A 13,138-nucleotide genomic window follows, 5' to 3' on the forward strand; every position below is an offset into this window, starting at 1 on the left:
TGCTAAAACTAAATCTACTGCTCCAAGCCACAATGAGCCTTTTGATGCTATAATTGTTTATAAATGATGCTAAAGTGTTGTCATCTACTTAACTTCATCAAGATAGGTGTGGGGGTGCATACTTATAATCCCTGCTACCTGGAAAGCAGAGGCAGGCAGGTTTATAGCCAGCTAGCAACAAGGCAGAAGTTCATCAGCTCTAGCCACGTGTGGTGACAGAGACTAAGCTGAGTGAGACTACTCAGCAGAGCATGTTCAGTCAGAGGCAAGAGCTTTCTGAGGATCAGATCTGGTTCCTTGAGTTTGTGACTTAGACCAAAACTGCATGTTCTACCAGCACTACAGGTTTCCTATTTTAAAAACCACAAATGTATTTAACAAAGTTTAAGCTGATGGGCTGCAATGTACCAATTTTCAGATGTCTCTACAAACTAGAATCAGACAGCTATCTCACAGAAAAGGCCTACCAATCTGGCAAGGACTGTTAAGGACAGAGACATGTGAACAGTGAAGAGGAGAGCACAAAACATTGTCACTTGAGCTCCAGATAGTGCTAGCGCCCTTCTATTTCACACCATAAAGTTATTTATGAATCGAACGTTAGTCCAACTTCAAACTACCCCTGATGAATAGCCCCAGCCTCTGAGACCACAGGAAACCACATCCACCACATGGATGACAGGCGTTACTGATGCACTGGGACCACAAAATGGTCGGCACTAAAGGCCTTCCAAGTTTGTAAAGGTACTTCCTTTGCCATGCCTGGCATTTGAAGTAACCAGGATAAAAGTTCAGTAGATACCATTTTACTAAAATGCTTTAGACATACACACATACGTTAAAAATTAGGATTTATATATTTCCCAAGGTCCTTACTAATTCCACGGAATTAAAAAAAAGCTATCTTTTTATTGAAAAAGAACTACACACATACTCAGGGAGCTAGAAACTTTAGAATACCACCAGTTTTAGTTTTGCAAATTCCTAAGAACTCCTCACTTGACTTCAATTTGATCAAGATAGAAATATAGACTCTTTTCATATTACACTTTTGATTTCTTCGAAGTGAATTTAGCAGACACCACCATTTAAGAGTCAATATTTATTTTGATTAATATTTTACAAAATTTGACAGGTTTAAATTATGTAAGGAGGACTAATTTATTAAACACTTTACAAGTTTTTCTTTCCACAGAGTAACACAGTAAGTAGCAAAATAATACTTGGCACAGTTATAAATAAAATATAAAATAAAAATATTCATAGCTTAAGTAGGATGCTTCTTTATGCCTAGTATTTAAAATAAACTACAGACAACAAAAACATGGATAAAAAAAACTCCAAAGAATTTAGGTTCAGAGCTAAGAACTTAGTCCCTCCTTCCTTAAGGAATCCAACTAAGCAGTAAGAACTCTGTCCCTGAGAGAGGAGAGCTGTTCCTTCACAGCTCACAAGCTGGATTAAACTGGCTCTACACTCTACACAGGAGCCTTACCCGCTGCACAGCTGCCTCCAAGCCACCTGGCTGTCCTGTTACTGATGCACTGAGACTACGAAAAGGTCGGTAGTAAAAGCATCTCCTTGCAGATAATTTCCATGGAGTTCCACATCTACAGGGGTTTGCTGCTTTCCTGAGAAGCATCTCTTATACTGAAAGAATACTGTACCACAAAGAAAGAAGATGGTAACAACATTCTGACTCAAACTGAGAGAACCATCAAAATCTTTAGCTGTTGATAAAAATGTATCTGATAAAAATTGCAACTGAGTCTTCCTGTGAAGTGACTCGAAATACAAAATTAAAACAAATCCTAGCATTTTATAAATAACCTTTGAGTTTAAAAATTACCTAAAATTTCCCCCAATAATAGCCAAAACTAGCAGACATTTGTACAGTTGACCAATTTTTTACATTCTATGACAAAATGGTACAATGCTATTACCACCCCACACCCATCTCTTCCCTTTTCAAAAATAAAGTACATATGCCAATTCCAATATTAAAACCCTCAAGTACAATAAGGGTAAATTTTGGGGGGGGTTAACATATGGTCACAGTAATTATTATAAAATGGTAGTACTTGGAAATACTGAGCATCAACTATGTACATGTCCGCTGCTCCTCTTACTAAGGCAGGGGCGGGTAGACCACTAGATTGCTTTAATACCTGTAACCAGCATTTTACAGGGAATACTAATTTTAACCTAGCACTGGACATGCAGTGAACTTGCAGGGTATAGTGCCTATTAACAGCAATATTGAACATCACTAGAAGCTCATTAATAAAATCTCCCTTTTCTTTTTGGTTGGACAAAATGAAATGAGCAGCTTTAAAAACACTAACACATATAGACACAAAGAGAAAACTATTTGATAAATTATTTATATACAGATACACATTCTTTACACTGGTCTAGGATCTGTCAGTCTGACCCTTCCCCCCAGCCCCTCCCACAGGTTGCTCGAACCACAGTTTGCTACAGCAATTAAGAGGACTAAACCAAGTCTCCCTGTAAACAATATTCATGGAAGCAGTGACAAATCAATTCATGAGGGTATGGAAATGCTACAACACAACTTAATCAGTACATCACATTTAACAGTAAAATCTGAGAATATTTCAGAAAGCATTACAAACTTCAAAACATATTCAATATTGGCAAAATTAAAACAACCCTGGGGTTTAAATTCTACTTTCTGATAGGTCATTTTAAAAAAGAATATTCCATTAGCTTTTCATTTATTCACATGTGCTATGTACAGAGATCATGCTTCATCTTTAGCTTAGACGTCATTATTTGTCTACAATTTATTTTTCAGCTCAGAATTTAAAAAGAAGCATATCCATTTATCTCTATTAATAAAGAATTTTGTATTAGCTTATTTGTTTTGCCTCTTGTTGAAAATCAACTTGAACTCTTTAAAAACTTGGGCTGTTTTGCACATGAACTTAAATCCTAATTTATGCTTCACTGGACAGTATCTGCGAGTACACATTCTATGTAGTGTATCATGCACTTAGTAGGGCTTTAAATTTCAACAAAATATTATGACTTAGTAAACTCATGCAAGTGCTTTATTATCAGACCGGGAGACCTCAGAGCAAGGTTACTAGAAATTATTTCACTGAACTAGAAATGAACCAGCGCTGCAACAGCTGGCGGCAACAGGAACAGTGAGCACGTTTCCATGAACATTATTTTCTTGTGCCTTTGGGGACACAGTACAGTAGATCTCTAATAAAACCACATGATTTTCATCACAGTATTTACATGTACATCCAAAATGTACATAATACTAGTCATCAATTTAAGACAATTTTCCTGGAATTAAATGCAATACTCTTAAGATTGCATCATACAATTTAGCCATATAACATAAATTGAGTTTTAGTTATAAGAACATTTATCCTTGGTATGCCATCTCTAGTAACAGAGTAAGTTCACTTTTCATGAAAAAAAATATGAAAACAAAATCAACAAGTTTGAGTATGATGTGAATTCCTATATTAAGAACCGTGAAAATTCTTTTTACGATCTTTATTCTTCCTAGAAGTGGCAGTGTGTTCTGTCCATGTTTGCTTTTGTTAATAAAGTACTGAAAAAAAAATAAGACTGTAAAAGTCACTGTTAGCCCTACATATAGCATGCTATTTGTTCCAAGGATGTGGATTCGAGTGAGAGAGACACGGACAGACACAATCTTCAGGCACCATTCAGCAACATTGTTTCCTAGGATAAAGATGCTGCTACACAAGCTGGTACCCAGATCCTGATATTTGGTCATATTCTATAGTATACTGCCTGGTCCAGTCCACGATAACAGGACGAAAGAGGCCACAGCATCGAAATTCAAAGAAGTCTATAATATTCCTTACACATCCGTGGCTAAAATCAGACCCCAAAAGAAAGGAGAATTCAGTTAGTACAAATGACTTAGGATGACTTCCATGTTAACATTTTTTTTCTAAGCTTAAAAACTCAGGCCGTTTGCAAGAAAGATGTAACTTATCACTGCAATATAGATATGCTTGCATGTTTCTCTACATGTCTACCAGCATTTATTTTATTCTTTTGCTAATTTAAGATACTACACAATTACAACTGTTTCACTCCAATGTTGTATACACTGTTTGCTTCTAACACACACACACACACACACACACACACACACACACACACACACACACCATCCTTCCTTGATTACTGGCTTTTTGCCAATAAGCCAAACTAGGTCCAAAATTGAGCAAAGAGGTGAAAGTTAATTATGTTCAAGTCTGATTTTGCCAATGGCCTTTAATAAAAGTGACAATCTATAAAGAATGTCAAGGTGAGCACAAGGACTTCAAGACCTCAGTAACACTTGGAAAAGCAGTCCATTTTGTACATCACACTTAATTATTGTACCTCTAGTAGAAGTCTGTTTCCCTTCCAGAAGTATACAATAATTGATCATACTACAGAAATTTGGGGATTGCTAGCAGCTTACACAAAACTTGACCTTTAAGTATTTCATGTAATTAGTGCACTTTTACTTCTTAGCATTAGGCCACAGGTAAACTTTGCAGTATAAAGTAAGAGTATAACTGTTTATTCAGCTAAAATGACAGACTCTACATCATGGTGTTATGATAAACGAATGTCTCTTCTACAGAAACCTTAAATTCATTAGTAATTAAATCTAGTCTAAGCACAGCTAACCCTACTTCAGAGGTTGGACTATAGAAACTACTTCCCTTCAATGTGTTCGCTAGGCATTATTGAGCTTGCTTTCTTAACATGTAACAGAGAAAAATACTGCATTTAAAATATATACATACTTGAATGGGCTTTCAATAGATGTTGTTGTGACTTTAAAGTGCTTGTATCTCCTGGCATTCATTCTTTCATTGGTAGTAATACCTAAACAGGTTATCTAAGAATAAAGAAAAATTTGTCCATTATCTTTTCTAAATATTTAATACAAACAGAAATCTCAAAAGAACTAGCACAGAATTAAAAAAAAAAAGCAATCTGTGTTTGATTTTCCACAGATCGCTAACCTAGTTTACAGAAAAAAGCAGCCAATTAAATACAAAAACATAATATACAATGTGAACACTAAATATGTGAACACTGCAAATACACCGGTAGACACTATGAACACAGACAGCCTCCCTCAATAGAATCTTATGAGGTAAGTGGCATATGCCTGTGATCCTAGCATGAGGAAAGCTAAGGCAGGAAGGTGCCAAATTCAGAGTCAACCTGGTCTATAAAGGCATACTGTCTCAAAACACAGAAGAGAAAGATCCCTTAAGGATTTTTGAATAAAAGTATTATACATACTACTATTATTGCACTAATATTTACACAGTATATTATACTAGTATTTATACATACTAAAACAGTATCATTAAAATGAACATAAAATTAATGGTATCAAAAGGTAAGCTCACACATGTCCAACTGCAAATATCTGAATCACCAGTAAAGCTTCTGATGAAAGCAGAATATAAAGCAGAAAGGAAGCAGAAAGAAAAAAGCAAATGAAAAACAACAAAACTGATCCTTACCAAGCCTGAGTGGCTAGAAAGAAAAGTTTTACATGTTTTATAGCTAGCACAGCAAGAAAAAAGCACATGCGCATACCTGGTACATCTGACACATGAGCAACACGGCCACCCACATGAAATGAAACACACTGTTCAGAAACATCCAAAACATCCAAGGCGAGCACGTAGCAATCTGTGTAATGTATGTCCAAAAGCCATCCTTCGTGTAAGTGGTCTCACAGTGAAGTCCCCAGTCTAAAATCGGAAGACAGGTGACCCCCATTAATTTACCCTTCCAGTCACCTCAGGTGTACGCTGACACCATGAGGAACACATCTAATCATCTAGATTTAATTCATGACACAGAACAGCAAAGGTTTCTGTATTAGTAATTCTATAATACATCAATAAAAATACACCAGGGCAAAAAAATGGGAAGACAGCTGCCAAACTTAAAAAAAAAAAAAAAATCACTGCCAGCGAAGACTAAACATGTTCCCAGGACCAGAGAGAATGTTGTCCTTAAACGAAATAAATGATAAAAAGCAACTCAGTAAGGTAAGATTTTTCTAACACAAAATTTGGCGTAAGAGTAATAAGAGATAATGACTTTTGTTGGTAGGAAACTGCTCCCCATTATGTATGTTGATCTGAAAATTAGGTGAAGTTCCTAGACCAAATCTTTTCTCCATCTCTACTTAGAAATCTTATTTATTACTATCTCTGCAGATAGGACTAATAAGTCTTTGAGACTGATTTTCAAGCCAAGATCCATGCTGCAACTTCCACATACAGAAGCATGGAAAACAGCATCTTCGCCTAAATTCTCAACGCACTAAGCCCCTTGACAAGGCAAGAGACAATTTATCGTTAGAAAGTAACTTCTGAAACCTGCTAACACTGCCCAGTGGGCAATAACTTATAGCAAACTCTAAAATATTTCAAGTTTATGCAAACTTAATTTTAAGTTTGTTTTCTCAACTGTTTGGTGGGAAAGGAGCTACCAGGTCACTGGGTTCCACTCTGGCTAGTAGAGCAAGCCTGTTGACTATGAACTGTTGGTGTCATTCAGCCAGAAGCTTTTCAAAGCTTATTAAACCAACAAAGGGCATTCACACTAAAAGGTGGCTCTCTGACCACTGTTTGCTTGTGCGAGACATTGAATACATTTGGTAAGTAGGTACCTCACTTTTTTCTTTATTAGATGTCCCAAACAGTAATTTTGTTAAAAGACTTTTGCTATTGTTAATTTGTTATACAGTAAATAGAAGCTAAGTATATAAATATGTATTTTTTTTAAACATTTATGTTTTAAGAAGGCAGAAACTCATTGTACTCACAAGAAATACAACCATAAATCATCCAGCAGATCATAAAAAGCAAGAAAAACAGGTATCCCATAAAGTATCTATGGTTGCCTGCACCTGAAACAACAGAAGCAAGTGATTTCAGCTGAGAAAACACAAATAGTAATACGCCTTTACTGGCTATGCTAAGAAAGTGTGCTGCAACACGTATGATAACCACATATATTATTTATTTTGTAAAATGGTTTTCAAGAAAACTGTTTTAATATAAGCTCCTAAACAAGAATGCTTGCAATCACACTTGGGATGACAGCAATGTTGTGTATGAAGGCTAGGGAGTCCTAGAAGGTAACACAAAATGTAATTGTGGCTTTCGGTCATATCCTTTGGGTGTGAGGGTCCCATTAAACCTTTTCCATCTTCCTTTTATAACCCTTACAATCAAGGTTTCCAAAAGCTTCTCTCCAAAAGTCATGTAAATATTTCTATCACCTCATTAACCTCCAAACCCGCTTTCAGGACACTGAACTTCTTAGTTGCACCGTCACATCGAGGTGTGATGCCTACCTGTCATTCTTCTCTGCCTCTGCACACATCTTTTCATTTATGATTATTCCCTTACTTTCTCCAGTTAATGCTTAAATATATATGATTTGCCTCATCAGATGAATTTCATTGTTACTCAATGGAGAAAGGAAAAAGTAAACATCAGAAAGAATGCACAGTGAAACAATTAGGATTCTTTCAGACTGATTTTCACACACACACACACACACACACACACACACACACACACACCCGTATGTGTACATGCACCTCAACTGAGTTGCTATATAGACAACCAGAAGTTAATTTAGGAAGTACGTGGGGTGTAAGAAAGAACTATCTATTTAAATATCATATTTCATTAGTTACCTAAAGTAATTTAAACTAACAACATACTTAGAGATTGCTAACATAACTTACCCACACAGTTGCCCACCCATGGGCAATGATGATCAAATTTTGCTATACAGCGGTTGCACACACCACAGTGTTTGGACCTAACTGGCTTCCGAATCTGTTAATAGACAAATTAAAGCACTGTGAAAGACACTTGCATATATAAAAGCTGAAAATTTATATTTTCAAAATACAACTGAAAAGACAGTACTATATTTTTTCAGTTATATATTACCATCTTCACACCAAGAAAACCAAACAAAATTACTGTTGATTTGTTCGAAACAAAACATGTTAGCAACAGGGGTTGGAGAGATGGCTCAGTAATTAAGAGCACTGGCTGCTCTTCCAGAGGTCCTGAGTTCAATTTCCAGCAACCACATGGTGGCTCCCAACCCTCTATAACGTCATCTGAGCCGTCATCTGCCATGCAGGTGTACATACAGATAGGGCACTCATATACATTAAATAAATAAAATCTTTTGTTTTGTTTTGTTAAAACATGGCTTTTTTGTATAGCCTTGCCTGTCCCTGGACTCACTACGTAGACCAGGCTGGCCTCGAGCTCATTCTGCCTGCCTCTGCCTCCCCAAATACTGGGATTACAGGAATGTACCGCCACACCTGGCTAATAAATAAATCTTAAACAACAACAACCAAAACCAAAAACCCTATAGCAACAAAGAAAGTAAAAGTACTCCATACTATGAAATCTTAAAAAGCATTTTTTTTTTAAAGAAAGCCGGGGGCTGGAGAGATGGCTCAGAGGTTAAGAGCACTGCTTGCTCTTCCAGAGGTCATGAGTTCAATTCCCAGCAACCACATGGTGGCTCACAAACAACCATCTAAAATGAAATCTAGTGCCCTCTTCTGGGGTTCAGATGTACATGTAGGCAGAACATTGCATAAATAAATAAATAAATAAATAAATAAATAAATAAATAAATAGCAAAGAAAAAAAGAATAAAAAAAGGATTATGAAACCTAGTATATGGGAGGCAGAATCAAGTGCATCTGAGTTCAAGGCCAGCCTGGTCTACTAAGAGAGTTCCAGAAGAGTTAGTGTTACACAGAGAAACTCTGTCTTGAAAATCAAAAACAAACATCAGCCTTTCTAAACTTCTACATGAAAAACTCGTTTGATTAATAATCATGATGCTGGTTGCTCTTTAATAAATAAAAGCTTTTTTTGGTAAGAAGACAGCCATGTTAAAACTGAGTAAAACAGCTGGGCAATGGTGGCGGATGCCTTTAATCCCAGGTGGAGGTGGGTGGATTTCTTTGAGTTCTAGGCCAGCCTGGTCTGAGTTCTAGAACAGCCAGGGCTACACAGAGAAACTCTGTCTTAACCGGGAGGAGAAGGAGACGGGACAACACACACACACAAGACACAAGGCAATACAACAACAAAACCCTAACACTAACAAAATAAAACAAGTAAAACAGCTTTTCATATTAAAAAACTTAATGAAGGTACCTTTCCCAAATTAAAAAAGCTAGCAAAAAACAGTACTGTTCTCTTTAACTGCTTCCTGCAATCTCAACTTAATGTTCAGCATTTCCCCTACTAGAACTGATGACCACACCAAAGGGTTTCATCGTCACTATTTTTCCGGTTTTCAAAAGTACTATAATACAATCCACAGTGCCTACTGCAAATGTCTTCAAATGTTCTCTCTCCCAGTATTGTATATGCTCATTCAGCCAAAGGAATACTTAGTCAGTGTTCTTCAGAGTTGCAACCCCAATGCTGAATTTATAACAAGAGCTAGAGCTATCAACCCACAACAGAAGCAAATGTCCTAAGATTCCTTCATACTGATGTTTCAATAAAACCATTTCCCTGAGACTTTGCATAGGTTATATACTATTCTGGGATAGCCAGGAAAAAGTAGCTCTTACACCAAGAATGATCCATGGACCAAAGAAAAGGATGAGTTGTTCTTTCTCACAGATGTGACTGCATCTATTTAGAAGGCGGTAGGATGCATCAGAATCTACCCCACTTTTAGCACATGGCTCGCCTTTTAAAAAATCTGAGCAATTTGCCACAAAAAACTAGTCTAATGGAGAACGTGGAGGCAGGTAGCTGTCTCCTGTTGGGTGGAGATGAGCCCTTTTCCAACAGGAAACGAAAAAGAACAGGCCACTGGTCACCCTCTCCCTAATCACTGGCCCCACTGGTGCCTCCCTCCTCCATACACCATTTATTTCCCTAACCTCCCTTCCCAGCTGGGCTTGGGGGACTCTTTATAGATTTCACTTTTCTGACTGGGCGAGTAGTGGCTGCTATTCTCTAGGGAAGGGGGAGTGGACAGAACTAACCTGGAGAGGGTGATAGGAAAGAGGTCCCGATAGACCACCCTGCAACTTTTCCCCAGGCATAGCCTGAGGAATGTAGAGCTGCAGCTAGAATGGGGTGAGGTGCTGAGGTAGGACTGCACTAACCACACCCTGGGAAAGGCTTGCTTCCAGTTTACACTGACCCCACTGGTACTTGTTCTGGGACAGCAAAGCCATCCCCCCCCCTTATTATTTCAACAGGAGTGAACCTGTTTTTGTATGGCTGGTTATTTTGTTTTGTTTTGTTTTTCTAGACAGGGTTTCTCTGTGTGGCTTTGGCTGTCCTGGATTCACTCTGTAGATCAGGCATGCCTCTGCCTCCCGAGTGCTAGAATTACAGGCCTATGCCACCATGCCAGGCTAGAGTGAACCTTTTTTGTGATTTTATTTCTCTCCACTTTTTTACCTCGTGGATGTGTGCCCTACAACACACACACCTGTGAGTTTTGTCTAGGGTCCTGCCATCTCCAGCTCCTTTGTTCTAGTAGGTAAACCTCAGATATCCTCCACCTCATACTGTGTATTTAAACTTAAAGGTTTTGGATGTGAACATGTGCTGACCGTTGCGTATTGTGTGTATTGGCGGCAGGGGGGAGGGGGATTGCATACTGAATTGTGGGAGCCAAAAATTCAGTTTTTCATTTTTTTCAAAAAGGAGAGAGCAGGAAAGTAGGCACATTTTGAAAAAACTGTGTGTTTCATAGATATTTCAAAAAAATATCTATGTGTTTTGTTTTCTAGTATTATTATTACTATCATTATCATCTACTGATGATGTGTCCATGAGGCTGAGGGGAAGCACCAAACAGGAGCCTACCCAGAGTTCCCTCACCCCATCACCCACTGAGGGACCTTCCTTCAGACAGCATTAACCACCCTTGGGGGAGGGCAGTTATGGCTGTGGAGACTGCCCAAGTCTCCTTTATTAAATGATATTTGAGTGGGAAGGAGATGACAACCTTGTACCAGCACCAAATTTCAAATAAATGAAAATGAAATAGAAAAAAAAAATCTGAGCAAAAATAACAAGAGGTGAGTTGGTCTCAAGGTTTTTCAACATAATACCCTTGGCCTTAAACTAATGCTACCTCATTTCTAAAAACCCAGATCAACAAGTCTTCTTAGGAACTCATCTATTTATCAATAGGAAATACAGCCATATAGAAAATTATGTCTTTATAATATCTTCTATACAATGAGGAATTATCTACCCAAAAGTACATGGTTTATGTTAATAAATAATAAAAGGTTTACACCACAATGACAAAAAGCCATCAGTTATTTATTTAACAAGAAAACTTCTATCTGTGCTGACTATAACATTTGCATGTCAGCCAGGTGTGGTGGTGCATGCTGTGATCCCAGCACTCGAGGAGGCAAAGATAGGCAGATCTCTATGAGTTTAAGGCCAATCTGGTCTTATATATTATTTGTGGTAAAGCACAGAAACAAAACTTTTAATTCCTGAATGTGCAAAAGAATGTAGCTAGTGCCCAAAAATCAGTGCCATAATCGAAGCAGGGCACATTCTGAACAATCCAATTATAAATGGAAACTAAGCTGTCTATAACCTTCCCACAATTATATGTCAACTATTTACTTACTATTATATACTAATAACAAGACATTAGTTTACTTGCAGTATTTAACTTAAATGTATTTAGTTCATGTATGATTTGGGGAATTTTAATCATTGTGGCAATGTTCATAGACTTTTCACAAATACTATAAAATAATTAAAACATAAAAACTTAAATTTAAATGTCTATGATAACTGATTTCAAAAATACCACTTTCAAGTTTTAATGTATAACCTGACTGAAAAATGACCATTTTTCAGTTTAATGATGATACAATACACTTCCAGACAATACTCAACTTGTATTTAAGACTATGCTGTCTGACTATGTTTGTCACAGTCTACATGGTATGTGAAAGAGTTCTACTTTCCCATACCCAGCGCTCCCTCTACGCTGTGATACTTTCAGGAGGAAGAGGGGAGAAAGAAAATAATAAATATTACCAAGCAGGTACTGCAGAATATACTGAGGTCCAGACTTCCAGTCTCTGCAAGTTCAACTATCGTCTGTGAATTTACAAACAAACAAAAAAGCCTCTTACTCAAGACTGAATAATGCTCACCAACTTTTCTGTTATTACTTTGAATCAATAAACATGCCATCTTTCTCAAAAATCTTAAGCTCAAAAACAATCTCGTGACTGACTCATTTTTTTCTATCTCAATACTGTATGAGAACTGAGGGATATCAGCACAGCAATTTCTATGCCATCCATCTACCTAAAAGGGGAGTGGCCCACAGAATTTGCTAATGCCAGTTAACTGTGGGCAGGAATAATTCAATCAGATTTGTTTCCTTTTTAAAAGGGCTTTCTGGTTTCATTTTCTTGTTGTTTTTAAAGATAGGGTCTTGTGTGGCCCAGATATGTCTTGAATTTCAGGTCCTCCTGCCACTGCGTCCTTCCTGAGTGCTGAGATTACATGTAGTATGCAGCCCCTGCCCTAACTGAGAGAACTACAATAGTTCTCAAAATAATCAAAATACCTATTCCAATTCCCTACTGACAGAATACATGAATTTAGACTGCAGCCCCTATGTCAAAGGAAAAGGATGCCCTCCATCAGTCACAGACAGCTTTTGGCTACTAGGATGGGGTGCCTGTACTATTTGTTTAACAGGTTAATTCAAAAACCCTGCTCTTGGGTGCAGGTTAATGAGATGTTCCAGATGTAACATTCACCTCTGAAAGCAATCAGAGCATTCTTATATTTATGGTTGTGAGCCTAGCCTTTAACAGCTGAGCCACCTCTCCAGCCCAATTGGAGCATTCTTGGTAAAGGAATGTTAACCCTAAAATGTAAAGCCGGCATCACCAGGGCACCAAGACGAGCACCACATAAAATACAGATGAGCACACCCCTGCTTAACTGTCACTGATTCTAAGAGGTTCTTCCTTTTTATCAAAATCTCTGCTAAAATATTTATGAAATGG

At 37.5% G+C, this 13,138-nt stretch overlaps 1 protein-coding gene across 2 annotated transcripts in view; it reads right to left on the bottom strand.

Annotated features, from left to right (window-relative positions):
- Window positions 1-1,087: 1,087 nt before the first annotated feature.
- Window positions 1,088-13,138, bottom strand: part of Zdhhc17 (zinc finger DHHC-type palmitoyltransferase 17) — a 58,747-nt gene continuing 46,696 nt past the window's right edge. For both annotated transcript variants that reach the window (XM_060378036.1, XM_060378037.1), the window contains 6 exons: window positions 12,150-12,212; window positions 7,808-7,901; window positions 6,875-6,958; window positions 5,632-5,789; window positions 4,821-4,915; window positions 1,088-3,888 (listed from right to left, as the gene is read on the bottom strand). In XM_060378036.1, the coding sequence (XP_060234019.1) occupies window positions 3,750-3,888; window positions 4,821-4,915; window positions 5,632-5,789; window positions 6,875-6,958; window positions 7,808-7,901; window positions 12,150-12,212 (633 nt within the window). In that variant the 3' untranslated portion in view covers window positions 1,088-3,749. The remainder of the gene's footprint in view (window positions 3,889-4,820; window positions 4,916-5,631; window positions 5,790-6,874; window positions 6,959-7,807; window positions 7,902-12,149; window positions 12,213-13,138) is intronic.

The sequence above is a fragment of the Meriones unguiculatus genome, chromosome 2, assembly GCF_030254825.1.
Source record: "Meriones unguiculatus strain TT.TT164.6M chromosome 2, Bangor_MerUng_6.1, whole genome shotgun sequence".
In the NCBI taxonomy this organism is placed as follows: Eukaryota; Metazoa; Chordata; class Mammalia; order Rodentia; family Muridae; genus Meriones; species Meriones unguiculatus.